The sequence below is a fragment of the Urocitellus parryii genome, chromosome 6 (genome assembly GCF_045843805.1).
Source record: "Urocitellus parryii isolate mUroPar1 chromosome 6, mUroPar1.hap1, whole genome shotgun sequence".
Taxonomy (NCBI): Eukaryota; Metazoa; Chordata; class Mammalia; order Rodentia; family Sciuridae; genus Urocitellus; species Urocitellus parryii.
The window spans coordinates 26,301,088-26,328,211 of record NC_135536.1 but is presented as its reverse complement, the minus strand read 5'-3'; the positions used below and the strand labels follow the sequence as shown (position 1 = coordinate 26,328,211).

At 45.7% G+C, this 27,124-nt stretch overlaps 1 protein-coding gene across 2 annotated transcripts in view; it reads right to left on the bottom strand.

The window, feature by feature from the left end:
* The window catches only part of Pomt2 (protein O-mannosyltransferase 2), a 39,433-nt gene that overhangs the window by 2,999 nt on the left and 9,310 nt on the right, over positions 1-27,124 (bottom strand). The window contains exons 3-20 of one of the 2 annotated variants that reach the window (XM_026400735.2): positions 26,648-26,752; positions 25,086-25,194; positions 23,308-23,416; positions 21,746-21,905; positions 20,370-20,476; positions 19,660-19,742; positions 16,723-16,832; positions 12,763-12,829; positions 10,295-10,367; positions 8,354-8,432; positions 6,722-6,873; positions 6,184-6,275; positions 5,215-5,291; positions 2,143-2,214; positions 1,781-1,840; positions 1,580-1,685; positions 454-594; positions 167-281 (exon numbers count right to left, since the gene is read on the bottom strand). In XM_026400735.2, coding sequence (XP_026256520.2) covers positions 167-281; positions 454-594; positions 1,580-1,685; positions 1,781-1,840; positions 2,143-2,214; positions 5,215-5,291; positions 6,184-6,275; positions 6,722-6,873; positions 8,354-8,432; positions 10,295-10,367; positions 12,763-12,829; positions 16,723-16,832; positions 19,660-19,742; positions 20,370-20,476; positions 21,746-21,905; positions 23,308-23,416; positions 25,086-25,194; positions 26,648-26,752 — 1,817 coding nt within the window. The remainder of the gene's footprint in view (positions 1-166; positions 282-453; positions 595-1,579; positions 1,686-1,780; positions 1,841-2,142; positions 2,215-5,214; positions 5,292-6,183; positions 6,276-6,721; positions 6,874-8,353; positions 8,433-10,294; positions 10,368-12,762; positions 12,830-16,722; positions 16,833-19,659; positions 19,743-20,369; positions 20,477-21,745; positions 21,906-23,307; positions 23,417-25,085; positions 25,195-26,647; positions 26,753-27,124) is intronic. The other variant, XM_026400738.2, reaches the window with a different exon arrangement.

The window sequence follows — 27,124 nt, the reverse complement described above, 5'->3', positions numbered from 1 at the left end:
TACCTCACTGAACATCAGACTCACCCAGGGGACTTTAGAAATAGTGACCAATTGTCTCACGAACTCTGGGGACAGGACCCAGCCATGGGAACACCTTAAAAGCATCCCAGGATGTTCTCAGTGCGTCCAGGGCTGAAGTACCAGTAACGCGTACAAGTGTGCACACCTGTAGGCAGCTCCCAGGAGCAGGCTCAGGATTCCCAAGGCGTGTACGCCCCTGGCCAGGCAAGAGGAAGCCAAAGCCCAGGCACAGAGTCGCAGGAGGGTGTCCCACAGAATGCCTAATGGAGAGAAGACAAACTCAGCCCAGCCCAGCAGAGAACAACTTCTGAGGTGCGGCAGGAAGGAACCACCCCACACTAGGGAGCAGAGATCCGCCCAGTTCTGCTGCTTCACAGCAGCCGCTCCCCCTTCCCAAACCCCTTCCTTTTCACCCAGACGGGCAGTGCTGACCTGTCAACATGCTGGAGAAGAGCATGGCTGGGAAGTAGTGGTGGAAGTAGAGGATCCGGCCCATCAGGAAGAACGGGAAGTAATGGAGCACCCACCCGAGCAGCACCTGGCCACCTCCTCGCAGCAGGATCTTGGTCAGCCCTGGGCCCCAAGCAGCACAGCCCAGTCAGGAAACAGGGAGGAAAGACAGCCTGGGCACAGTTCAGCTCTGCCCTCCTCACCCTGTGACTCTGAATAAGTACAGTGCCTCACCAGGCCTTCCTTCCCTCAGGTGCAGCAACCCAAACAACCTGATGGCAGCCAGAGAGAGGAGCAACTGGGTCGAGAGCCTGGCCAGAGCCCAGCCTGGAAAGGCCTTGGCACCACGGTAGGGGTGTGGCATGCCAGCAGGGGGCCTGATCTGGTGTCTGGGCAGGAGGAAACCTGCCTCTAAAGAAACCCAATCTTGCCGACCTACAGACCCAATCCTCCCCTCCCTGCCTCCACAGACACAGACCCTTGCAGCAGCAAACAGGGATGGAAGTGAGGGGAGAGAGAGGATGGTACCTGACACCATAACTTCTGAGGTGCAGCAGGAAGGAACCACCCCACACCCCACAGGGAGATGCAGGGTGAAAGGGCCTGTGTGGTGTCTCGGATGCTGAGGTCCATGCCTGACAGCTAAAGCAACCAGGAGCAGCACCAGGACAGGAACCCACTGCCGGCCTATCTGAGGTACGGCAGAAAGGAGCCACCCCACGCCAGGGAGCAGAGATCCCACTAGAGGACAGGGCCACGGAGCAAGCAGGGGCAGAGTAGAGAAGAAGGGCAGCTTTGGCTATAGCATAGAGGTAAAAATGAAGGCTCTGAAGTTGGACTGCTAGGGTTTGAACCTCAGCACTATTATTCCTGGGGCAAGTTCCCTAATCTCACTATGCCTCAGTTTCCTAATCCGTAGAATGGGGTAATAATACACTACACCCCAGAGTGTTGGGAGGATACAGTGTTGAAACGGCAGTGGGTGTCTGGTGACTAGGCTTTCAAAAGACAAGAAGGGAAAGCATGAGTGGTGAGGGCAAGGGACACTCCCCGCCCCCAGCAGGCAGGCCCTCTGTTAGGTGGGGCAGGGAGAACCCAGCAACCTGACCTTCCACCTCAGCAGGCAGCTGTGCCCCTCTCTGTATGGCGATGGCAGCAATGCTCCCTGAGAGGAGGTAGAGGGCAATGCTCACCAGATTCAGCCACCAGATCACCTGCATGGAGATGAAAACCAGAGGATGAGAGGAAAGGAGCAGCTCTCCACAGGCAAGTGTAGGAGGCCCTGAGCCAAGAACATCTGGGCACTCACCGGATTGCCAAGCAGATAGACTCGGAAGTCTGTGTCATTTGCCCCTGAGAAGCGTAGGCCCTGTGGAACAGAGCACAGCTTGCTGATCCAGGGCCCAGCTAATCCCCAGCCACCCATTCGAGGGCGGAGAAGACTGTTCACCCTTCACAGACAGGTAGCCCAGACAGGAGGTCAGAACATGCAAATTCCACCCGAGTTCCCTGGGGAGCTGGAGTCAGCATCAGGGCAGAAAACGGAGCCCAGCTCTGGCCCACGCATCCCAGGAGAGGCCTCCCTGTGCCACCCCAGCACACCCTAGCCCTGTGCAGTCGAGTCTCTTTCTGGGCTCCATTTCCTGGAGGAGCTCCAGCCATGGGCCATACCTGGTAGTTGATGGGCCAATGCCAGGGTTTGGATGTGAACTCATTGTCCTTGGGTTTAAGGCCATTGTTCCCCTGCAGGAAGATAGCAAAGAAAAGCTGGTCAATAAGGAGATCTGGAAGGCTGAGAGAAATGTGAGGCTCAGCTATCTTGGATATAAGCCAAGTGTCAAGAGCAATCCTCCCTCTCTCCTCTCCCTCCCATGCAGGGAAGAGTCAGGTGCCCATCTGCAGCCACTGTCCACTGCCTACAATAACTGCCATAATATTCTTCCCCGAATAAACAAGCTCCACTTGCCATCAGAGGCCATCAGACCCTCTACGCTAGAGAGAAAGAAGGGGAAGAGGAATGAGGGACTTGTCTCCATTAGGCACACAAAATACACCCGTTGCCAAGTCAAGGACAGTGTCAGGAGGGCAGGTTGGGGAATATAAATCAGAGCTTATTTATTCAATTTCAAACAGAAAAGCAGAGACTCTGAGGCGTGTCTGGACCTGGAAAAGGTTCTTTTAGCCTAGTGTTTCCCACAGTCTTTTCACCCCTCACCACCAGGAGCCTTTTTAGACATTTTCCCCCAAATGCCCCCCGCGACATTTTAATAGCTTAGCCATACTGTACGTCTGTTTATGTGCTACTATATGAATACCTGGGCAAGACTCTGCTTTCCTCTCCAAGCTGATATTTTATCCACTGGGAGAGAAATCACTCTCAAGTGCACACTTCAGCCTGAAGGACCTAAATTTGGCCTCTCTAATTCAGCAGCCAAGAATATCCAACAACTTGTCCCACCATGGCAAAATCAGGCCTTCACTAAAATGGAAGGGAACAGGGTCAGGACCCTGGACATTAGGCACCAGGGCTGGGTAGCCTCTTTATCAGCACAAACTGAGAAGACACCATGGAAGGGGAGCCAGGCACTCCGACTTAGGTTGGCATTCCAAGTCTTGCCACCCTTGACACTTGGGGCCAGATGAGCCTCTGTCTTGGGAGCTGTCCTGTGCATTCCAGGATGTTCAGCACCCCTGGCCTCTACTCACAGGGTGCCAGCAGCACTCCCATATCCCAACCCTCAGTTATGTCTGCCAAAAATTTCTCCTAATGTTGCCAAATATTCACAAGCAGGTTCTGAACTGAGAACCACCAATCTAGCCCAAGAAGTTTTGGTTCAATGAACTATCACCCAGAGCCTTACTCATTCAACTCTTTGAGGGCTTGGAAATAGTTTATGAGTCTTTATATGGTGATTAGGTGGCTCCTATAGGGTCAAAGTACCATGGCGGGTGTCAGACCCAAAGAGGCAGCTATCCCACCCCTCAATCACTATGGCCATCCAAAAAGCCTTGAAACCCTAGAGAAGTGACTGAGGAAACTCAGCTCCTTCAGACAGTCAGCTGAGTCCCAAACTCAGGAACTCCAGTCAGAACTGTAACTAGTCAAGGGATCCTATTTACTACATCAAACTCAGAGAAATCCATTTCCTTTACTAAATCAAGAGATGGAAGGAGGGAAAATCTATAACTAACAGAGGTATATATGTTTATAAGTTGTCTTTCAAGTTGCAAATCCAGAAGGCTTACTCCATCTAACCTCATCAGATAAGCCAGTCTTCTCACTCAGATCTCAGCTGGCAGAAAACCAGACACACAGACACACAGACACAAGCAAACACACACACCCCTACAGTTTCTGTAGCCTGAACTCACTGTTTTGGTCTCTCCCTGACTCTTCATTGGTTAAATAAGAGAACTCTCTTGCATCCTTTTTCTTCTTCGATAATGAAAGAATGAATGAAACTTTTTAGACTTCCTCATTTACTCTTAAAATTCTTTCCAGACTTAGACTGATATTCTTACTGACAGGCACATATTTAAAAGAGCTATGTCATCAGGCCACAATGACAGTTACAAGCAAAGAGTCAGAGAGGAAGTGACCCAGAGATGGCTTAATGTCAACTCATCACCTCTCCATGTGCAAGATGACAAAATCTGAATTTTAAAAGTTTAATCTGGTAAAATAAGTCAACTATGTTTACTGAGCAGTGCTGACATAATCACTTCTGGCAAAGTCCACTTGACAGTGGGTCACAGGGAAAGATAACAGCCCTATACCTCCCAGCTCAGTGGGTGGCTGAGGACCTGCCATCTCACTTGAGATATGGTGGTTCCTAGGTATCACTCCTGCAGGACTCAGGTTTCTCAGAAACCAGAGCAAGGGGGTCTCCCAGGGAGCACCAGAACTACAGGGAGGTCTCCCCAATTCACGGGGGAAATTTAAGCTAGTGGGCAGAATTTTCCCAATTTAAAGGTTTCCTCTCTCAATTTTCCTTAAACGTGCTGTCAGCTAGCAATGACAGAGTGCAAATAATGAGTCTTAAGAAACCTTAACAAGAGTCAGCCATGCCCCCTAAATAGTTTCTGTCCAGGAATATGGGTGGAATTATATGCTTAACATCCACAACAAATTCAAATTAGCTATTCATTATAACAGATCCTAATCTCTTATGGAGTGAACTATCAGTGTCTCATGATCTTCAACCAAGAGACTATGGCTTTCAGGAGTCCTGCCACTGGTACTGATTTGCAAATCAGTACAGGGAGAGAAGTATCACAGTAACTGACACTGACTCTGAAAGCCTACTACCCTAGCTTTGAAGCCAGGATCCACTTTTGACACAGAGCTCTGTAACCATGGACAAGTTCCTTAACCTTTCTGGGTTTCTGTTCCCTGTTGTATAAATTGAGAATGACAATAATCTCCACAGGATTCTAATCAGTTTTAAGTGAGTTAATGTATGTACAGTGCTTAAAATAGTGCCTGGAACATAAGAGCTACACAAATGCTCCCTGATATTAAGGTTGTTGTCATCACCATCATCACCACCACACCACCTTCCTCATAAGGGAAATGTGATTTGTGATAAGGGAAATGCCTGTGAAGATGAAGCAAACCAGTAGATGAAGACACTTTCAAAGTCCTCCACAAGGGGGCAGTGGATCTACATCATGGTTACTGCTCTGTGCTCCAAATCTGTGGCTGCTCCAAAGTACTTAGAGAATAAAAAGGGACCACAATACCCGGATCATGACCATGTGGGACTCCAGCAAGATCTCAGGAAAACTGGGCTGCAGCACATCCAGGCTGATATTTGGCACTAGGAAGAAAAACACATTCTCTCTTCACTGTCCATCCACAGTGTCCACATTCCCATCAGGAATCTGCAGCCTTCTTGACAAGCTGACCAGTAGGTGACAGTGTTAAGGATCATTTATTCAGCTTACTTTGAGCATGCATGAGGCATTCTGAGAAATACAAAGGAAAAGAACCACAAGGCCCGCTTCTGTGGTGTTCCAACAGCTCTCAGCGCGCCACTCCTCAGGACCTCCTGTCAGACCTGAGTGAGGACAGGGCCCAGGTCTGCCTCACTGCCAACAGAGCCACAGGACCCCACACAGTTCCTGGCAAACTCAGTAAAGAGCTGCTTCATGAGTCTGATTAGCTAAGGTGGTAAGGATGGGATGGGAAGTACAGGGAGGGGAACTTCAGCACAAGCCTGAAGGGGAGTTCAGGAAACAGACGATGGACCCAAACACTCAGTGAGCTAAAGCTGAAGCTGAGATGGAGAAGACAAATAGAGCTGGGAGCAAAGGTGAGGGATCAGATCAAGGCTGTAGCCAGGGGCTTCTCTCAGTGGCAGGCCGATGTAGGAGAGGAGGAGCTCTGCCCAGGCAAAATGGGCGAGGACCAGCTGCTCCCAGCCTAGAGGGTGCAGAGGTACTCTCCAGGGCAGAGACAGAAAAGCCCAGAGGGAGACAGAGGGTCCTGCAGGAAGTCACTGGTCACCTTAGGGAGAGGAGTTTAAGGAGGAAATGGATGAGAAGAAAAAGGAGTTAGAAGGATTGGTATACACAACTCTCAGGAAGACATTCCAGTGAAAAAGGAAGAAGTGGCAACAATAAGATGAAACAGTAGCAGAATCTATGAAGGTTTATTTCTCTGTAAGGTAACTGTTCATTCAGAGCCAGCTGGGAAGTTACCTCACTCACATTTGGGATTGATATGGTCCTCCACATTCCAGATGGAGTTGAGGGTGTCTTTTAGATATGGTGTGCAGGTAACTTCCAGCTGCTCCCAGCCCCTGTGAAGAGTAGTCAAAGATGTCTCTCAAAAGACCCTCACCCCTCACCCTACCCCACAGCACGTCCACTGCTCTTAAACCTGTGGAACCCCTCTCTTTTCAAGCCAGGGGCCATTATTTTCTCAATCTTACACTTCCATATTCCACAACGCTCCTAGGACTGGGCTAGGACATATCACTCCCATTTTATGAAAAGACAGACCCGGAGAGTTATTATCACAAGCCAGATGTACAGATGTTCAGCTGTCAGAGCACATAAAATACCAAGGCTACCCTGGAGCTCTGTGCTCTGTAGTATACTTGATCCTCTTCTCCTTCCATCTATAGCAAGGAGAAGCAACCTGAGGCGAACACTGATCATGGGAAATGGAAGCTCTGGCATTCTCCCTGAAGCATAAAAGAAAAAGCCCGAGCTCGATCGGGACTTCAGCACTCTGGAGACTTACCACTTGGGCAGAACCTTTCCTGAGGAGCCCAGGACACAACCTGTGACCAGATGAATGAGGCGAATTCGACTTCTCAGCACTTTTATCCGGTTCCCAAATTTTCTGTTAATAACCTCAATCCGCCAGAAATCATTTGAGTCCCCTGTCCCATTCTGCCACATAAACCAAGAAAAGAATACAAAATAAGATGACTTTAGAGAAGAAGTGTCAGAAAGGGAAATGGCCCCCCTTTAAACTGCCACCATATTACAAAGGTCAAACACCAAATCAGCCTCAGTGACTGAAGCAGGAAAGGGAAAAGGCGATAGAAATACCCCAAGTGACTGACATTGCCTCACACTCATGTGTAAAACTAGAGCAGCATGTTCCACTCCTGGAACCAGAAGTCCAATCCTTCAATTCACAGGGCTAGAGTTTAAGCACTCAATAGATATTTTTGCCCTTAAACCCAATTCAAGACTAAATTTGCCCTGAGTCAACAGAAGCAAATCATAAACCATTTGCATTCATTATCTTGGCACGTGGACAGTCACTCATGTAAGCCAGAAAGGCCTGGCCTGGATGCTGTACCTTGGAAATTAAGACAGTGGCATTAAATTGTCCTCAAGAAATTCCCACAAGAAAAATGATAAGGACAGTCAGAGTTGTGACTAGTACAGTGTGGGATGAGCAAGTAGGAAGTTTGGGAGATCCACCTTAATGAACCCATGGAATCTTTACCAAAGCACCAATGATGATGGAAAAAAAAAATGTAACCCACGGAGCTACCTTTTGTGGGTGGGAGCAGTACTAGGGATTGAACTTCTCTGGCATTGAGCTACACCCTCAGCCCTCTTTATTTTGAGATAAGGCCTTGCTAAATTGCACGGGCTGGCCTTGAACTTGAAACCCTCCTGCCTCAGCCTGCTGTAATCTGTAGCTCAGATTAAAGGCATGTGACATCACACCTGGCACTCAGAGAACTTTATTAAGTCCATCTCCCTGAGGCAGTTAATATAAAAGCTGTGTGGATAATATCCCTCTGTAGACCAGGGAAGAGATCCTTAAAAATAAACCCAGTGAGAATTTGGGACCTGAGGTAGGATACCTGCACCATCCCCACTTAATCTACTCCCATTACAATTTTTGTAAAGTGGGGATTTGTGGACAATCAGAGGGCTTTAAATAACTAATTTATTTAGCTTTCTATAACAAACTCTTACTGTTATTCATAAGTAACAATGAATCTATATCTAATCATTTCTATGTAAGAAAACTTTGCAAGGCTCCTTCTGCTATTCTATACACTGTTGCTAGAAAACCATTTATGAAAAACTCACTTCATGAGGCCACAGGCAGGTCTTGGCTTCTATGTTTAATGTAATTTTAAGAGACCCAAATAGCATTCATATTTAACATTTACTGGGAATCAGGAAATGATAGTTATCATATGAGAATAGAATGGAAACAAGCAGACTTCAGAGGCTGCTCTGCTCACAGCAAACCTAGACAAAAAGTTCTCAAATGTTAAGATAGTTCATGCACAGCCAGCAATCCTTAGGAATTCCAGAAGTCTTGGGTGTCCTGACAGGCCTCCCTGAGCCAAGCCACACAACTTTTGACATCCTGCTCACACCCCAGCTGCTCACTTACTATGCCATAGCCGGTGACCTGATAGTGCTTCCGGGTCAGGGGGGCCTCATGATAGTGACTGTGCAAGTTCCGAGAGGTCCTAGGAGTGAGAAGAGAGAAGAGCTGTTACCTGAAGAGATGGGCAATGTTTCCTCCTTTACTGAGAATATATCTGTGAGGACAGAAAAATTAGCACCTGAACTATTAATTCCAACATATCAGGAACTTGTTGCCCATTCACTCACAAGAAACATCCAGAAAATTGGAGAAGAGGAGCTCAAACTGAGAAGGAGAAATGGTAGGAGCACTGGACTATGTGCCAAGAAAGGGGATAAACTCTGGGTGTCAGCAGGGCGGGTGGTGACTTTCAAACACTTGGTTGCTTTGAAGCACTTAGCCTGCCTGCTTAGGAGGTGGGTCTGGGGAAGAGAAAATCAACTTGATCTACACACGCCTGAGGTGGGCTACCTGCCCCATCCCCACTTAATCTACTCCCATTACAATTTTTGTAAAGTGGGGATTTGTGGACAATCAGAGGGCTTTTATTAACTAATTTATTTAGCTTTCTATAACAAACTCTTACTGTTATTCATAAGTAATGAATGTTCATTATAAAATTTTTGAAAATTTGCAAAAATAAAATTTACAATCATAAAAATTTAAAGGATGTAAAATCCAACTGACAAGAGAGAAACTACTGGCAATTGCTTTCGTGTGTGTGTGTGGCAATTGCTTTCGTGTGTGTGTGTGTGTGAGTTGTGTGTGTGTGTGTGTGTGTGCGTTGCACACGCACGCATGCATGTGTGTATCATCCCTGATTTCTTAAAAATCTATATCTAATCATTTCTATGTATGAAATTTTCGCAAGGCTGCTTCTGCTATTATTATTTTTCTTTGTTCTTATACATAGTGCTCTATTTCCTTGAGTGATTTATTTTTGTGTATATTTATGTATTTTGAATACACTGTTGTTAGAAAACCATTTATGGGAACAGATTGCAGTGTCTTTTCCAAAGGAGAATTTGCATTTAGCCAGTCTAAGGTCACGTTCATTAAATTCATTGCTTGAATGATTTTGAGACCACCCATGTGACATGAAGATCACCCACATGAAGATCAACTGGTAGTTACTTCTCAGGAACTGCCCAACCCTCAATACTCTGCTGGGTACCAAAGTCACTCTTCCTGGGGACAAGTGAATAGTAGATTTACCCTTAGCCTATGCCTCTTAGGGTTCCAGATTTGGGGGGACATCACTTAATTTTGTTTTTTGATATGCTAGGGATTAAACCCAGGGCCTCATACTAGGCAAGTGCTCTATCACTGAGCTACATCCTTAACCTAATAAATTTACCACTTTGGAAGAGACTAGAACTTTGACTTTCAAACCTTTTTCAAGGGGTAGTCAAAACAAAAGATCAAAATGAAAGACCAAAACTCAGAACTAGAGGATCAAGGTGAAGTGCCTTCAGGGCCCTACTTATTTTTCTGGATTCCAACTTTCACTTAGATTTTGGCTTAGGAAGTCTTTAATATCTTGTCAGATATTTTATGCTTTTAAGAAGTAGTTTTTATATTTTCCCTGCATTTTTAGCCACTTCAGTGAGAACACTAGTGAAATAAACGAGCTTGTCATACTCTCAGAATTTGATGCTTACATTTTCTAAAAGTGGCCAATTAAGAGGAAGTTTTGGACAACTCAAACTTTTTCTCCCAGGAAAAGGGAAACTGAAAGGTGCCCTCAGAGGTCAAAGCTCCCCACAGCCAACACAGGCAGCGGCTGACCCGCCTTATGCCTTACCTTCGTAGCTGGTTCTTCTCATTCTAGCACCTAGCATTCTAGCATTCTAGCACCGCAGCTTCACTCCCTGTCACAGCCTCAGCCAAACCTGACTTTCCTGTATTTTATTTCGTAAAAAAACTCCTATCCCACTCATTACCTAAACAGCAAGTTCACTTAACTCTTTGTGTTCCAGTCGAACGATGTCTCCATGTCTCACGAACTCCACTGGGAATGAAGGGTCTAGGGGATCTGCTGAGAAGAAACAAGCATTGATACGGGTCATTCACTCACCAGGCCAGTATCGACGGAGGGCCCGCAGGAAAGCAGTGCCAGAGGTACTAAGAGTGCCGTGGGACCAAAGAATAGGGAGCCCAATCGCCTCAGATGATCAGAGAAGGACGTCCCAGAGATGATGCTTGAAAACACTCTTAAAGGGGAGAATTTCACCAAGTGAACAAGTCAGGGAAAGGCACAGAGCTAAGAAAGAACAAACTCATGTGACCAACAGCACGTGGCTTCATGCAGTTAGAAGTGTAGGCAGGCAGGGAGTGGGCACAGGAGACAGGGTGGAACGAGTGGTGCCAGGCTGTGTACAGACAAGCCAGGTAACATGGCCTTCATCTGGCAGGCCTTTATCTGAAGCCCCCACGGGAACTTAGGCTGGGAAGCTAAATAACAAGATTTTCTTTTATAAGTAATAAAATAGTCTTCCAAAAATTAATTCCATGAAAATCACCATCTCTCTTCAAAATCAAATCTTATCTCTGATAATAGACTTGCTAAGTGTGAGGTGAAGAAAACGATGAAAGAAAAGGACTACTTCTGTGTCATGTGGAAATCAAGACTGATCAGGATCTGGAAGGCCATAAGGAAAAGGCGCTGGCAGTCATCAGAGCAATGCAGACTGTACTCTTGCAAATTTCCGTTCCACACAGTGAAACCAATACTCTATGAATAGCTCAAGGTCAGGAAAGATAAATTTGCCAATGCAAATTACTGGCTCTCAAGAGAATTAGAGAACTTGACTGCACAGATGCCCATTGCTCAGCTGCCCTTTAGGGACTCCTAAGATTAATTAGCAAGATGACAAATCAAGGAAGCCAAATAGAGAGGGAAGTTTTATTTCATATAGGCAGTGTGTGTGTGTGGGGGGGGCATTTACATTCATCAACACAAAGACCTTAGGCTATTAAGTTCCCAGAAAATCCTAGCTGTTTAGTCAAAATGGAATAAAAGACAAGGGATGTCCAAAAGATTTGGTTCAGATCCACATGTATGGCCTTTCCTCCTAACTCTTTACTGTGGACCAGGTATGTTGGCCTGATGCATCAAAACACAATCAATGGCCAGGCGCGGTGGTGCATCACTGTAATCTCAGTGGCTAGGGAGGCTGGGGCAGGAGGATCGCAAGTTCAAAGCCAGCCTCAGCAAAAAGCATGGCACTAATAAGCAACTCAGTGAGACCCTGTCTCTAAATAAAACACAAAATAGGGGGTGCTGGGCCTGTAGCTCAGTGGTAAAGCGCTTGCCTCACTTGTGTGAGGAACTGGGTTCGATCCCCTGCACCACATAAAAAATAAAGATACTGTGTGTCCATCTACAACTAAAAAATCATTTAAAAAAATACAAAATAGAGGATGTGGCTCAGTGGCTGAGACCTGCTGAGTTCAATCCCTGGTACCAAAAAAACCAAAAAAAAAAACTCTCTCTCTCTCTCTCTCTCTCTCTCTCTCTCTCTCTACTAGTATTATAAGAATATAAATTATGGTGTCATTTTTTATTATTGAGGATACAAATATATAGGATGCAAAGAGAGTGGTTGTGTATGACATGTTTCTAGTCTAAAAAACTGAGGCAATAAAGGGAGAGAGAAAAAGAAAATGGATTTAGATGAGCAGCTGTCCATTTTTCCACAAAGGCTCATGAGCAGCTGGCCAAGAATAGGCTACACAGGTGTTGTCTGTTGAGTTTCAGGGAATGCCTGTGACACAGGAGATTGACATGAGGATGGGCTCAGAAGGCACCACGAATATGCCCTCTGTTCTGAGCTGTGGCAGAAGGCAGCCTGCAGGTAGCTAGTTACCGGACCAAAGAGAGGAAGAGCCAACTATAGCTCTTACTCTGGCCCTAAAGCCTGGAGGGCTCCATTCAGAGCTACTCTGCCTAGACCTTGTAGCAGATCAGCAAGCTTCCAGTGCTATCCCAGGCACCTGCCTAGACTAGCCCAGCAGTAGAGCTGGAAGGTGGGGTCTGCACAGCTTGGTGTGCTCTATGTTAGAAATGAGAGCAGCTGCCAGGTACCCTGGCTTGGGGCTGGCTACTCACCAGCTTCTGGTGTGGCATGCTCAGATAACCTCTTCCTAGATGAAGTCTGAGCCCTGTCCCTGCTCAATGACTTCAAAATAACAGTGCTACAAGTGTTTATCTGTTTTACTCACTGCTTATCCCCTGCGCCTACAACTGTGTTTCAAAACACAGTAGAAGCTCAATTGATAACTGCTGAAAGAATAACTGAGATCAGTAAAGATGCTGTCAAAGATGCTTGGGGAAGCCCATCTCAGTACCATTTTTCTGGAAGCAAGAAAAATGTTGAAGACTCAGAGTAAGTAATAATAATACAAGAAGCACCCATTCCCAAGCACATTACCTGAGTTTGTATTGTGTTTCTTGATGATCCACAAGTTGTTGTAGTCCTTGTGCAAATAGGTGGTGACCTGGATGGGAGTGGGACAGAGGAGGAGGTGGGAAGAGAATACCATCACTATAACAGAGCTGGCCGGGACAATCCCCAGCAAACCAGCACATTACCTAAGTCTCTTTCAGAATCTCCCAGCCAGCAGCCCAAGTGCCATGTTTCCCAACAGACTCAGGGGCAGCATTGCTGAGTGAGATTCTTCTTCTTCCTTCTGGATTTAGAGGCTCTGTCCCTCTAGAACATTTGAATTCATTTTTGTATATCATTCTGTGTGTTATCATTAAAGTCCTATCCTTCTAGAGGGAGGAACCATAATACCTGTATAACAGTCTCCAGGAAAGATGAGTACATTTTAAAAAGGAATTCATAGCTGAGTGCAGTGGTACACATCTGTAATCGTAGCAATTCAGGAGGCTGAGGCAGCAGGATCACAAGTTTGAGGCCAGCCTCAGCAATATAGTGAGACCCTGTGTCACAATAAAAAATAAAAGGGCTAGGGATGTGGCTGAGTGGTTGAAGTACTCCTGGGTTCAATCTCTGGTACCAAGAAAAAAAATGCACAAAAAGTAATCCATACCATGCCTCAAACTTTCTAAGTAAAAATTCCATGCCATTGTATTTTCTATAATGTAGACAAATGAAACCAAAAAGCTCCATAAATATCTCATCCTAGAGTCAAGGCCATTTTGTACACAATGATTTTAAAAAATAAAATGTGTGAGCGCTCACTTGCCTATTTATAATGCTGCAGCTAATCTAACAATAATATGGAAATAGTATAAATATCTAATAATAGAGGAATAGTTAACATGACACTATGTCTATGGGATAGAACATTATACACCCATAAAAAAATCTTTCAAGTGTTCTTTCAGCAGGATGGGAAAAGGCTCAAGAAATGGTGATGCTGAAGATAACTATCATTTATCACCAGACTATTCTAAGCAATGGACAAATCTTACCTTGTTTAATCATTATTATAACTCTATGCCGTAGGTGCTATGGCATTCTCCATGTTACTTACGAGGAAACAGACTGAATCATTGGTTCAGCATAGTCACAGAGTTTATGCATTAGGGAGATAGGATTGAAATCAGGTTCCCAAGACAGAGACTAAACCCATACAATTATGCCAGCCAACTACGTAAACAAGTACAGACACACCCGGAAATGATTGAAATACAGGCATTTCTTCTATGATGAGAGCTTTTATAACCCCAGTTGGATACAACATGATCACTTTACTTGCAAAGAAATATGGAGCTAGAATTTATGGAAAAAAATATTTGCATGTATTAAGGCTGCTTTTGCTTTGTTCCTCAGAAAAAAATTAATGATAATGATAGTAAGAACTTACAAGAGGCTAAAAGTTTTGATGGTAACAAATTAAGCCATACAGAGACCATCCAGCTTGGATTTGCTCATGGGTATCAAGGTTCTCTAGGGCTCACACACATAATCCATGGCTGTGTGTGGTAGGGAATGCTTTTTATTTGTTTCCTTTTATAAAAACCATTAGCATTAAAATTCCTGCAGGAAAAAAGATCTCTTTATTGTGAGTATAGTTCCTGGCCATTTTCCCATTGAAACATTTGTTTTATAGTAGATTTTATTTTTTTTATGACATGAGATTTCCTTGGAACCTAGCTATCCAATTATAGCAGAATACTGTATATCAAAATATTTGAATAAATACAGATCTGGGATATGTACAGCTTTTGTTTCCTTTTTTATGCTTTTCCATATTTCTCAATTTTATTTTAGAAATGTTATGCTTTAAAAACATTTTAAAATTTGAGACCTACAGACATTAACAAGACGTTAAACTGAAGGGCAGGTTACTTAGTCCAATCCCCTCAGCTTCAGATGAAGCAATAGGTGGAGAATGGCTAAGTGATCCTGTAAAGACCAAGCCAGATCTCTTGCTCGTGCCCCAACACGTTCTCTCTACACCACTGCTATGGCTTGAATCTGGAATGTCCCCCTACAGCTCATGTGTTGAAGCCTTGGCCCCTAGTGCAGCCATATCCAAAGGTGGGGTTTCAGGGAAGTGATGGATCATGAGGACTCCGAGGTCACCAGTGGATTAATCTGTAGATAGGTGAATGGACCCTGGGAGGAGGCAGAAACTGCAGGCAAGTGGGGCATGGCTGGAGAAAGTAGATCACTGGGAGTGTGTCCTTGGGGACTGTATCTTATCCCTGGTCCCTTTCCCTACCCACCCCTACTTCTTGGCCACCATGAGCTGCGAAGCTTTCCTCCACCATGCCCTCCTACCCATGATGTTCTGCCTCACCTCAGGCCCAGAGCAATGGAGCCAGCCATTGACTATGGACTGGAACCTCTGAAACCATGAACCAAAAGAAACCTTTCCTCCTCCGAGTCGTCTGCGTCAGGAATTTTGGTGACAGCAACAAAAAACTGACTAACACAACTGCCACCATGGTTTCACACCTACACATGTGGGCTCCAAGTGTGCAACACCAGCTTAATAGGGTCTTTCAGAACGTGGCCCTTCTCTCCCTTGGCACAGTATAGATGTTCCTGGCCACAACATCTGTAACTTCATTACCTTCTACATGACATCTGCAGTAGGGAATCAACATGGAATGACATAGCTATGGTTTTCTGCCCTGGCTGGGGATTAGAAATATGTGGGGAGCTTAACACCAAAACAAAAATGCACAATGAATGTCCCACCCCCACCTCGAACAATTAAACTCTGTGGTAGAGCCCAGGGGTCAGAATATTTTAAGAACTCTCCAGTTGATTCTAAAGTGCAGCCAAGGTTGGGGACCACTTGTTCAGAGAAAAGCAGAGAATCAGGAATGAGAAAAATGATCCCAATACCTTGGGTCAACTTCCTAGTAACAAAAAAGAAAAGATAATAAAGCACTTTGAGTAGTAAATTGTTTTGCAAAGTGAAGAAATTGGTCATTTTGTACAAAGAGAATTTCATTTGCAAGCTACTTGGAGTAACAGCCTCCACTTTCCATCTCCCATTTGCTCCTTAAGTCACTGCCTCTGAAACTTCTGCTCTCACCCCTCCTCTGTCACAGGCCTCTTCTGCCACCAGAAGCCCCCCTCTCTCGGGCCTCACCCTTTCTGATGTCCGACAGCAGCTGCACCACTGGTTCTCTCCTCTTTCTGGAGACCTCCCTCTCCTCCTGGCACTCTGCTCTACTCTTCCTCTTACCTCCTCATTCTCTCCTTTCTTCTTGGCCTCTACTACTGGCTCTGTTCCAAGCAGCTTTGAACATTGCCTTAAATGATGGACCCTCACCAGGGTCCCTTCATGGGCCCCCTCCTAAACTCTTTTGGGCAATGTTCCCTGTGTTAACGCCCACATGCTGCATGCTCCTGGGATAAGCCTCAAACCTAAAACACACAAACCGGCGCTCCTATCCCCACAGCCAGCCCTCCTCCCCCTCCCTTCCTGACTCTGTGACACAGCATCAACACACATGCACCAGGACGTGCAAACTACATACCTGAGCACAGCTCTTGGCCATCACACCTATGAAGTGTTTCCTGAATCTATTCCTGCCTCTGCCCCCTGCTCTTTTTGCCTCTAGTCACCATCCTCTTTCATAATCATCACTTCCAAACTAGTTCCTCATCATCTATCCCATTCCCGCTACAGTTTTCTTCCTATCTTTCTAACCTAGCTATCTAACAATTTCTTGACATCATTTAACAACTTCCATGCCTTCCCAGTGTCTATGGAAGAGACAACAGAGGCCTCCTCTCATCTGGCCCCACCAAACTTTCCAATATCCCTGCTCTCCCTCTTGGAACCGTTTCAATCAGGGGAAATGACATGAACAAAGGACGAGAAGAAAGTGAATGGCAGTCCCATCACGGCAAACCATTCAGCTTTGCTGCAGAACAAGTCCACAGAAGCCCACTCACCTGCTGCTGGCGGGCGCCCACGCCCTCGGGGTACAGATGCCTGTGCGAGTGCAGATAACCAATGGCCATCCGGAAGTTCTTCACAGTGATCACAGAGCCGTAGGCCAGGTCTGGGAGGAAGGGAGACAGAAGATGGAAGAGCAGCACTGTGTGAGGCTTCTAGGAGCAAAATATCAAGGACCAAGAGATGGGAAGAAGTACGCCCTCCCAACTTCCAATGAAAAGGGACATCACTGCAGAGGGTGCACAGGACTCCTGCGCCCTCTACGAGACTCTGCCGGGCCTGGGGCTGCCTGACACAGGCACAGCTGCCTTCTCACCCTCATAGGACCAATTTCAGAGGGACTTCCCACTGGGTCTCACATGTGCCCTGCCCTCCCCATCCTCCTGAGCACTTCAAAAGCAGCTGGGTATTGACAACTTGCTACTTACAATAGCAAGTACATGGTCAAGGCTTGTACATGTATTCAATGGAATAAAAAAGAAGTATTTCATGTCTTTGTCTCGAACGTTCTCCAACACATAACATTATGACAGACTGTGCCTTTTGAATCTAGTAGCATGTGAAATAACTGTTTAGTGATGCTTTGGATTTTTGAACTGTGAATAAAAACACTGTAAAATAAACTGCTTCCCCAAGAGCATCCCCTCCTCCTACTGAGAAGTCTCTTTTCCTTATTTTGGTCCCTCTTCTCAATTCCCTGTCATCTGGCTGCCCCACCATTCACCACTGCACTGAAACAGTTCCCTCATTCCACCTACTCATTCAGTCCCTCATCAGCATGTGCTGGTTACAGAGAAGATCCTAAGGTAGAGGAGGCTGGCCGTAGCCCCAAAAGAGCCCTGTCTAAAGAGCAGACAGCTTCACACATTGACAAGTACAGGGCAAACAGGCAAGCTCTCCAGCAAAGGTATGACAATACGTGACCTGGTAGGAGCCCAGAGCAGGCTAGGATGAATTCTTTCCCAGGCAGTAAAAAGAGGACCACCTGATAGAAGTGATGACAGCTAAGCCAGGGCTTTTAAATAACAAGTGGGAATTTGCTAAACTCCATAGCTCCATTTTCCTAATTTCTCATGGAGGTCAACACCTCTGTCCCTGCACACGGCTGACCACCTTTGCTTCTTGAAAGACTCTGTTCCCCTTTCTTAATTCCACATCCCTTCACAGACTGGTCCTCTGCAGTCCTTCTCCCATTCCTCTTCCTCTTGTACTTCCTGGTGATTGTTCTCTTTCTCTTTTGAGCTTCCATACAGATCACAGTCACTGTTGCAGCATCAATTCCCCTCTGCTTGGCTGGTTCCTCTTTGAATGCATCAGCCCAAGCCCACTGGCCTCACTGCAGATTTCTGCTCAAAAGTCAACCCCTCTGATATCTGCCCTTCCGTTATAGGCTGATATGAGGCGTCCCCCCAAAAAGCTAACATGTAAGAGAAAGCAGGAATGTCCAGAGGTGGAAATGATTAGATTAAGGCAGCTGTGACCTAATCAGTGGATTAATCCATTTGGTGTATTTTTTAAAAATTTGAAAGGCCTACTGGGTGGTAACCATAGGCAGGTGGGGTGTGGCTGAAGGAGGTAGGTCACTGGGGACACGCTCTTGAGGATTATATTTTGACCCTGGTACTTTGCACTCTCTCTGCTTCTTGGCTGCCATGAGCTGAGCAGCCTTCCTCCACCGAGCCCTTCTTCCATGATGTTCTTCCTCACCTCAGGCCAGAGCAGTGGAGTCAGCCAACCATGCACTGAAACTTCTGAAACCCAAATTAAGCTTTTCCTCCTCTAAGTTGTTCTTGTCAAGTGGCAAAAACCTGACCACACACTTCCAAACCAACTTTTTCTCCTGCCTACTTCTCATTCCTTCCACAGTCTTAGAGGGCCTATTGTGCCCTGGGCGCTGTGTAAAGGACTAAAGAGACCAAAATGAGTAAGACATAGTCCCTACCTCCAAGAAGCAGTCACCTGCACTCAAGTCCTCAGTGACATATTTCTTTCTCTCCTTCCATGTCCAGTCTTCCTTGCATGTTCCCATTTGCCTCCCCTGTGGCTGTCACCATCACACCAAGCTCATGTCCCTGTCCCTAGAGGACATCCCCTGTCTCTGATCCCATACCCTCCCCAGCCATCCTACTCTTCCAGTGGTGTCATCGTCCAGCTGCTCAGCCTTGCTGGTGTTCCCCTATTTAAAGACCTCCAGCAGCTCTCTGATACCTCATTGGAACATCTCAAACCCTCACAATGTGGGTCCAACCTACTTTCACAAACTTACATTCCAGTACCTTTCAGCACACAACCTGGGCCTAGAGCTTCACCCCGTCCTCAGCTTTGATCATGCCATCGCTTCAGTCTGACAGGGGCCCTTCCTCTCCTGTTCACTGACTGAAAGCTCCCCACCCTTCCAGGGCCCAACTCCAAGTCAACCCACTCTATGCAGCGCAGATCCACTCTAGCTGCCTAGCAGCAGTGACCTCTCATACCCTTCAATTCCAGCACTCTGGGTTCCCTTTTAGTGCTCAGAACATACTGATTACTCAGCCTTACTGTGTGGAACCCTCTACCCCAGGCACTGTCTCTGGAGAGTGAGTGCCTGCGAATGACCCAACTGTGAACAATCAAGTGGATGGAGTCTCAGAACACTGCAGTGGAAACAACAGCTGTCCCTAGGGGCCTTGTTCTGTCACCAAATTCTCTCACTAGCCTTCCCACAGAGCTGGTTCTGACAGCCACAAAGAAGTTACTTGTTAGGGTCAAATAGCTTGCTGCAAGGGAGCACATCCTGATGTGCTCTCTTGAGAATGAGTACCAGCCTACTGGTCTTGGCTCGCTCTGCCATCTTTGAGCTAAAATAACATAAGCTTGATCAGACTTGTCTTTTCCAATTCAATTCCCAGGAAATGGCTCTGCCCTTCCTCTGTGCAGAGACCCAGAACACTCACGTTCAGGGATGGAAGCGTTATAAAGGTTGTTCCCTGAAAGCCGGGCCTGGAAGGCGGAACTGAAGAAGCCATCGCCAGGACCACTGTGAGAGAGGAAGAGGAAAGAGTCAGGTTGATGGAGTGAAAATGGTGATTTCCCAGGAGGCCTTAGTTAATTTAAAAGAAATACAATTAGACTGGCAATGTGGTATCATGGGACAGTTGTGGGTGACGAAGTCAGAAAAACTGGGTCCAATCCCAACTCAGCCACTTACTAGCTGGATGACTTAGGCAATATAACTAACCTTGCCTAGCCTGAGCTCATTTATAAATTGGAAATTTTAAAAAACAAAAGAACTCACAAATGATTATGATTAAATGAGATCATGGATACAAAATGCTAAACACAGTTCCTGGGAACTGTTGCTGCTGGTATTTAATTATTATTATCCTCACCCCCACTACACCCCCTTATAACACCCATCTTTGATAAGGTCAAGGGCCTCTATTAGAGATAAAAAGAAACTTGGCTATTAGGAAATTTTTCTTCCTGGCCTTTCCAAGCCCTTGGGACACCCAAAGGAGAGAATATGGGGGCAAAGAAATAAAAAAAAATCCCTGCCCCCCACCCACCATCCTAACCACAGCCCTGGGAAATCATGCAGCTCACTCATGGTCTTAGGAGCCAGGGGAAGACCAAAAGCAAGATGCCAGAAGGGCTCTGGCTGTACCTTTTATTCAGCACTGTGATGTGAACAGCAAAAATGGCCACGTAGAGCGCCAGGGGCAGCACTATAAGGCACAGGATGCGAGCAGTCAGGTGTTTTCCCACAGTCACCTGCAACAGAGGCCAGTGCAGGGTGAGGACATATGGGACCCCATTATTCTTTATACCTTCCGTGGCATTACATAAGTGTTTTTAATGTATAAGCCATAACCCTAAAAAAGGCCAGCAGAAAAGAAGAGTAAGTGGAAACCCTAAACCTTTCTTTCTATAACCCACCCACCTCCAAACCCTGTTCTCGCTGCACCTCCAAGCCCTACACCAGGACCCTGGATGGTTACAGAAAAGGTGCAGCCACTGCACACCAAGGCCCTCCGCCGTCTGTCACACTGGACCCCCTGCACTTTCCCAATATTGCCTGGACTGTGCCAGCCCCACCACTTAGCCAGCTGTCCTCTGCCCGAACTCCAGCCTTGGCTTCCTTCCAGAGGCCTCCTGGAGCACCTGTGACTGGGTGGTGCCCTCCTCTATGCGCTCACAGCACTTACCAGCTGGCCCGATTACTTCTTTCCCTCTCCTCTCTTTGGATTCCAGAGGGCAGAAACTGTGTTTCAGCTATCTGTACCTTCCTAGCATCTCACATTCAGTGGATAGTGTCTATGTATTTTCTGAATGAATAACTAGTTTGCTGAGAGTTGGGTTCAGAGGTGATGAAGAAGCACCTGCAGCAAAGTAGTTGAGGCCTGGATTCAGCTTAAGTATGAGCCCAGGTCTCCCTATTACTACCTGTATGACCATGGGAAAGCCATGACCTCTTTAGTTCTCCATTTATTCATTTGTAAAACCAGGGTGATAACTACTCAACTCATAGAATTGTTATGAGGGGTAAATGATATAATGAAAGTAAGGCATTTCTCATAGTACAAGCACCAAAGCAGCCCTTTATAAATGATGATATTATACTAAGCCCTAAATGCCTTCCCAGCCTCCCTATGTGAAGACCTGGATCCAAAAGGAGAAACTGAGAGTTCAGAAAGTCATTCTATCCATTTTAACTGAGGTCTCAAGTAGTCAGTATCTGCCACACACTTGACATGAGCCCAGCTGGACAGATCCCCTGGTTGGGTAGTTGTAGAACATTTAAAAGACATTACAGGAACAAATGCCAAAAGAGAATGTGAAGGGTGTTAGTCCATCCTCTTCTTTATGCCGCCCCAGCTCTCGTACCAGGCCCACTCCCTGATGCCCTGCTGTCTACAGAGGGCAGTCGGGTCTAGTCCAGCTGGGGCCCAGGACACAGTGGCTCCCTAACCTGTGGCAGGGACAGACCACTGGGAATGATGCTGGGGAGCAAAGACATTCTACAAGCACTTGGGTTCTCACCAATGAAAGACTAAGGTCTCCAAACAGGTGCCAAAGGTCTGAAATGGTGTTCAACCCCACCTGCACGATGATAAAGAGGCCAACAAACTTGACCCCTAAAGCACCAGCAAGACTGATGCCAGTCAGGCTGAGCCAGGACCACCAGGAGGCAGAGAAAGGCCTGGAAACCAAGACACAAGAGTTTAGTTTGGCAGCTAGAACCAAGCTCAAAAACAAGAGCAGCAGTGGGACAAAGCTAGGGCTATGAGGAGGCCCAGCTCCATGGATGTGGTCTGTGAAATCCCTAAACTGCAGACAAACCAGTGTGAGAGTGAGCAGGGTATTTTTCTAGCAAGATGGTCCAGGGTGTTCCTGGCCAAGTGTAGGGCATAAGATACACAGTAGGCTTTTTTCACTAGTAACCAACCAAGCAGAATTAAAGGAAAATCCAAAGAAGTCCACAGGATTCTGTCATCTGGGGACCTGTGAAAGTCAGCATTTATTGAGTGCTTACTATGTGTCAGGTACCATTCAAGTCCTACACACATATGAACTCTTCTCCCCACAACCCCATGAGGAAGAACCAGTTATTATCCTTTTTTAATACACAAGAACATCAAGGTACAGAGAGGTTAAGAAATACAGCCAACAAGCAGTAGAATCTGGCATTTAGTTCCAATGTTGATGCTCTTAACCATTTTGTTGGCTGAAGCCAATGCCTCAGTACCTCTGCATCTTCATACCTCCAGTCCTTAGCATAGTACCCAGTGTATAGTATCCATTCAAGAAATGGCACATGGAAACGGGGGTGGTAGAAACAGAAGATAACTCAAAGCCAGAGTGAGCTGATAGGCACTGGCTCAGGTGTGATTAGCATAATGTGGCTTAATGAGTCTGGTCATGGGTGAAACATGCTGACTTCTGGAAAAGCCTAGGAGGGGCCAGTTCTTTTGTTTGAATAAGAACTCCCTGGGAGTTCTATTCTACTCTCCTGAGACAGAAGGATGATCTAGAAAAGATTATTTTGCAAGTAGATCAGATCAGCTTTAGAACTGACCAGGGCCTGAAAGGATCCTATTGTCTGGTACAGAACATTCATCATTAGGTCAGGACTGGATACATGCCCTGAGGGTAGGGAAACAATTCTATGCAGCATCTACCCTGGTGCCCCACTCCCAGGATGGAGAATTGAAGGATACATTGTCCTACATCTCTTAACCAGCCTTGGTGCTAAAGGCATGCTCAGCAGAGTAAGGGAAGCTATTAAGACTCTTCTATAACATCCATAAACCCCTACCCACTGTACCCACACTGAAAACCTAGTAATAATGTTCTTTAAAAAGATAATTATATTTTCTCAATTTTACATCAAGCAAATATAAAAGCATTTATAAACAATTTTTAAATGTATTTATATTATCTCTAATGGACGATCTAAATTTAAAAACAAACAAATGAAAAGTATGCTTTCTTAAACTCAGCTTCAAGACAAGTTCTTTGGGCACCCACTCTTGTCGGGCTCTTATCAAACTTCTGGGGCTGCCAGTTTCTGACCCTCCCCTCCCAAAGATGGTGTTTCTGACCTGTCGGCGCAGGAGTTGTACTTGACCATGCTCAGCATGGCAGCCATGATGAAGAACATCAGGATGGGGTCAAGGAGGATGTACTGGGACAGAGTGAGGCATCCTGTGTCTGAAAAACATGAGCTCACAGGTCAAAATACAGTCAAGACAGTGATCCCCCTGAAAACCAAAACCCCAACAGTAGAAATCAGTCTCCCTTGCCTAATTGCCATGAGCCTTTGGGTAGGCAAGACTGGTTGGACCACTGAGTCACCACGGGATCAACAGAGAGGTAGGAGGCCATAGCTCTGGGGCATACAAAACCCCATGATGAGAAGCAGTATCTGATACTGCCTCTAGGCCCTCAGCCCAAAGAGGATTATGTCATATACTCACTATAGCCCTGAGACAAGTCTTCCCCATTTCCACCACCAAAAAAAGGTCTGCCACCTTGCTCACTTAGATGTAAGATAAATATATCTATGAAAGAATCTTAGCATTTTATACAAAATTGCTGTTAGGGATTGATTCCCCACACAGGTGTCAGAGTGGGTTGTTTTTTTTTTTTTTGTCGTTGTTATTTGTTTTTTTAACTCACCTCTCATTACATCATGCCTCTGCTTAAACCTTCCAATGTCTTCACATTTCACACAGACTAACAAATTCTCATGATGGCTACCAAAGACTGCATATCTGCCTCCCTGTCTAACCTGTTCATCTCCACACTCTGCCTCACTCACTCCACCCTCGCCACAACAACCTTTTTTGTTGTTCCTTGATTCCACTAAGCCTGGCCCCTATGTGAACACTCTTCCCTCAAAATTCTGCATGACCCTATCCTTCGGTTCACTCAGGTCTGCCAGGGCTACCTTCCCAGGGAGTTCTCCACCACCCACCCTACCTAAAACAGTACTGACCTCCATTACTCTAGCCTTAGTCTACACTGCACTGACTACTTAAGATGTTCCAATAATCCACTTGCTTATTTATCTGTCCCTCTGAAGAGTAAACTCCACAACAGCAATGTTTCCTCAGTATATTCATGGAGGCCATGCTAAGTGGCCTGGCATAGGGTAGGTGCTTGAGAAATAGGTGTTGATGACAAATGAAGAAATGACTTAATGACAAATAACTGAAGAAGATATTAAAGATACAAGGAAAAAACCACCAATCCTCTATAGAAAGATACTATAATCTTGAAATACATCCATCAAAAACAAAGGTATACACCTGTCAAAACCAACCCCTAAAATATCTACCTAAATTGGTCTGGACTTCCTTAAATATTAACCAAGTCTTGAATTCACTTTCAGAAGAACCAAGCTAGCAACAAGATTGACTTCCACAACTCTCAACTTATCCACGTGAGGAACCACAAAAAATATTTAAGTTTCTACTGCTGTCTCCTGCCACACAACTACTTCTGCCTTTGCATTTAGTTGTGATTAGTTTAGGGAACACAAACTAATCTGAGTATTAATCTAAGAGAAGCAAAATTGAAATATAAGCTTCCTTTAAACATATACACATGTTCAAAGACAAATTTGTCTTATTATCCAAATTCAAATGCAGACTTGGAGAGAGTCTACCCATGCCAACACTTCCCTCCATTAATATAAAGGCTCACTACACAGAAGTACTTACATATGTATTACTAGTGAATAAAATGAAATTGGCAATATAATTTACCCAATTCTAAAATTACTTAAGAACTGGGCCCACAGATGGGATTCTGGTATGTACTGAGCCTCACAGTGAGGCAGTCCCCTTCCCAGAACACATGGGACGAAACAACTTACCAAAGGTGAGAAGGGCGGCAGTGAGCAGTGCTGCTGGGAACGACTTGGACAGATCCAACACAGTGAGGTAAGCAAAGGGGACCAGCCAGGAACCAAGGAACGCACAGAACTGCGGAGGGAACACAGTGGTTCTCAGACAAGGTATGATAACCATTAGGGGCCTACTTGTTATACCTACTGTGGAACAAACAAATGATTGAAGACAGAGGACACTGATGAAAGGATGACTTTGGCGACCTAAAAATCAACTAAAAAGCCTATAAATAAGAAAGGGGAGATGTAACAGTGAAGAGTCAAATCCAGCAACATACGTGTTTCCACAGAGTGACACTGCACACTGGCATGGCAGCAGCCAAGTTCAGTCAGGACAGTGACAGGACTGCCTTAGCACTGCTAGCTAGGACCTTGAGAGTCGTGGCTTACCTCCACCTCCCCATCTCCTGTTGGGGAAATAAGAAGTCCTACTGCACAGGTTTACTTTGAAGATTAAATGATCTAAAGGTTTATTATTGCACAGAAAGTACTTGGCAAATATTAGATTCTATCTCAAAACTGGGGTACAAGTTGAGAAAGACCTCTCTCAAGACATCTTAATATTTTAGAGAATTCTAATATTACTTCTGTAATATCTCTCCTGATTCTTTTCTTCAATTACAACAGACACCACTCTTTAACCTACAAGATGTACTTTGATTTTGGAAAAAAGATTGCTCAGCACTTTCATATCTAGAAGATTGTTTTTTGTTTTGTTGTTGTTATAGTTGTTTATTTAAATCTCCAGACCTCTTTCATCCCCCTACCTGCCTACCAACAGCAAATTGATAAACCCAGAGAAATGGTCAACTCATTTGGGTCTTCACCTTTGTAAACAGAAAATAATATGCCTGAGTGTGAAAGAGAATGAATGAGGCTGTTGAATTTGGCCTTCTCAATTTCCATAGCAAGCCCACCGTGAGTCAGGCCTATCTCCAATTATCTCTGCTACAACATGTTCAAGAGTCACTGCAGGACACAATCATTTAAGAACATGAACCTGCAGATTAGGAAAGTAAGAAACACTTATTTAATCTTCAGAGTAAATCTGTGAAGTAGGAATTCTTATTTTCATGAATATGCCTAAAATTGTCATGGGCAAAGAAGCAAAAACCTAGTGATAGGGTGTGGGGATGCCAGAATCTTCACAAAAGGCTTGCACAGGTAGTCAAGACCAGAGCAGCTGTGGCTGCAGAGGGGAAGGACATGCCACCTGCCACTGCAGAGGCCAGGGTAGGGATGCAGAAGACTCCTGACTGGGTCCTGGCTGCTCTCCAACCTGAGCTCTGATGCTGCATACAGGCAGCTCCACAGGTGACAGTGAGTGCTTGCTCCTATGGAATCTGTGTTGTCCGTGGCCTCCCTCCCTTCTTCCCACCTCAGTTCTGAGTCGCCTCTCCTCTCCCTGCTGCTTCTATGAGTGCCCCTTTATCTACACCTGCCACCACTCTGGGGCTTCCAACTGTAGCTTTTCTGACCGAGCACGGGCCCAGGATTCAGTCAGTCCATATAAAGTCAGGAGGACTCACTCCTCTCATTCCCATGTAGCTGTGATGCTCATATTTGTCCCCAGGCTTCTGGAACAAAAAGGTACCATCATATCCACTCAGGTAGCCAGCAAGACCTATCAGCATCTGAGAAAAGAACAAAAAGATGAGAGACCTTGGGACATGATTCCTGTCCCCTGAATTTCCCTCCGGCTGCACCCGCAGCCTTTGCCTTCCCTTGACAACTGTCCACAGAGGAGTGGCCAAGATCACATTTTCTCCTGCAGCTGCTGCAGAATAAAGAATTCTCTGTCTGTTGAGCTCACTGCTTGAAACAAATCCTCTCTTATGTTATGGCAAGTTCTTGGAAAATAGTGTAGACTAAATACTGAGGAAGGAAAAAGTTCCCACAGTGTGAAGGGCAGGGCCAGCGCGGGGCTCTCACATTCAGCCTTTGTCATTTGTTAGGAAATGGCATCTGTGCAGGGAGGTCATGGGCGGACGCTGATTCCCGGTAGA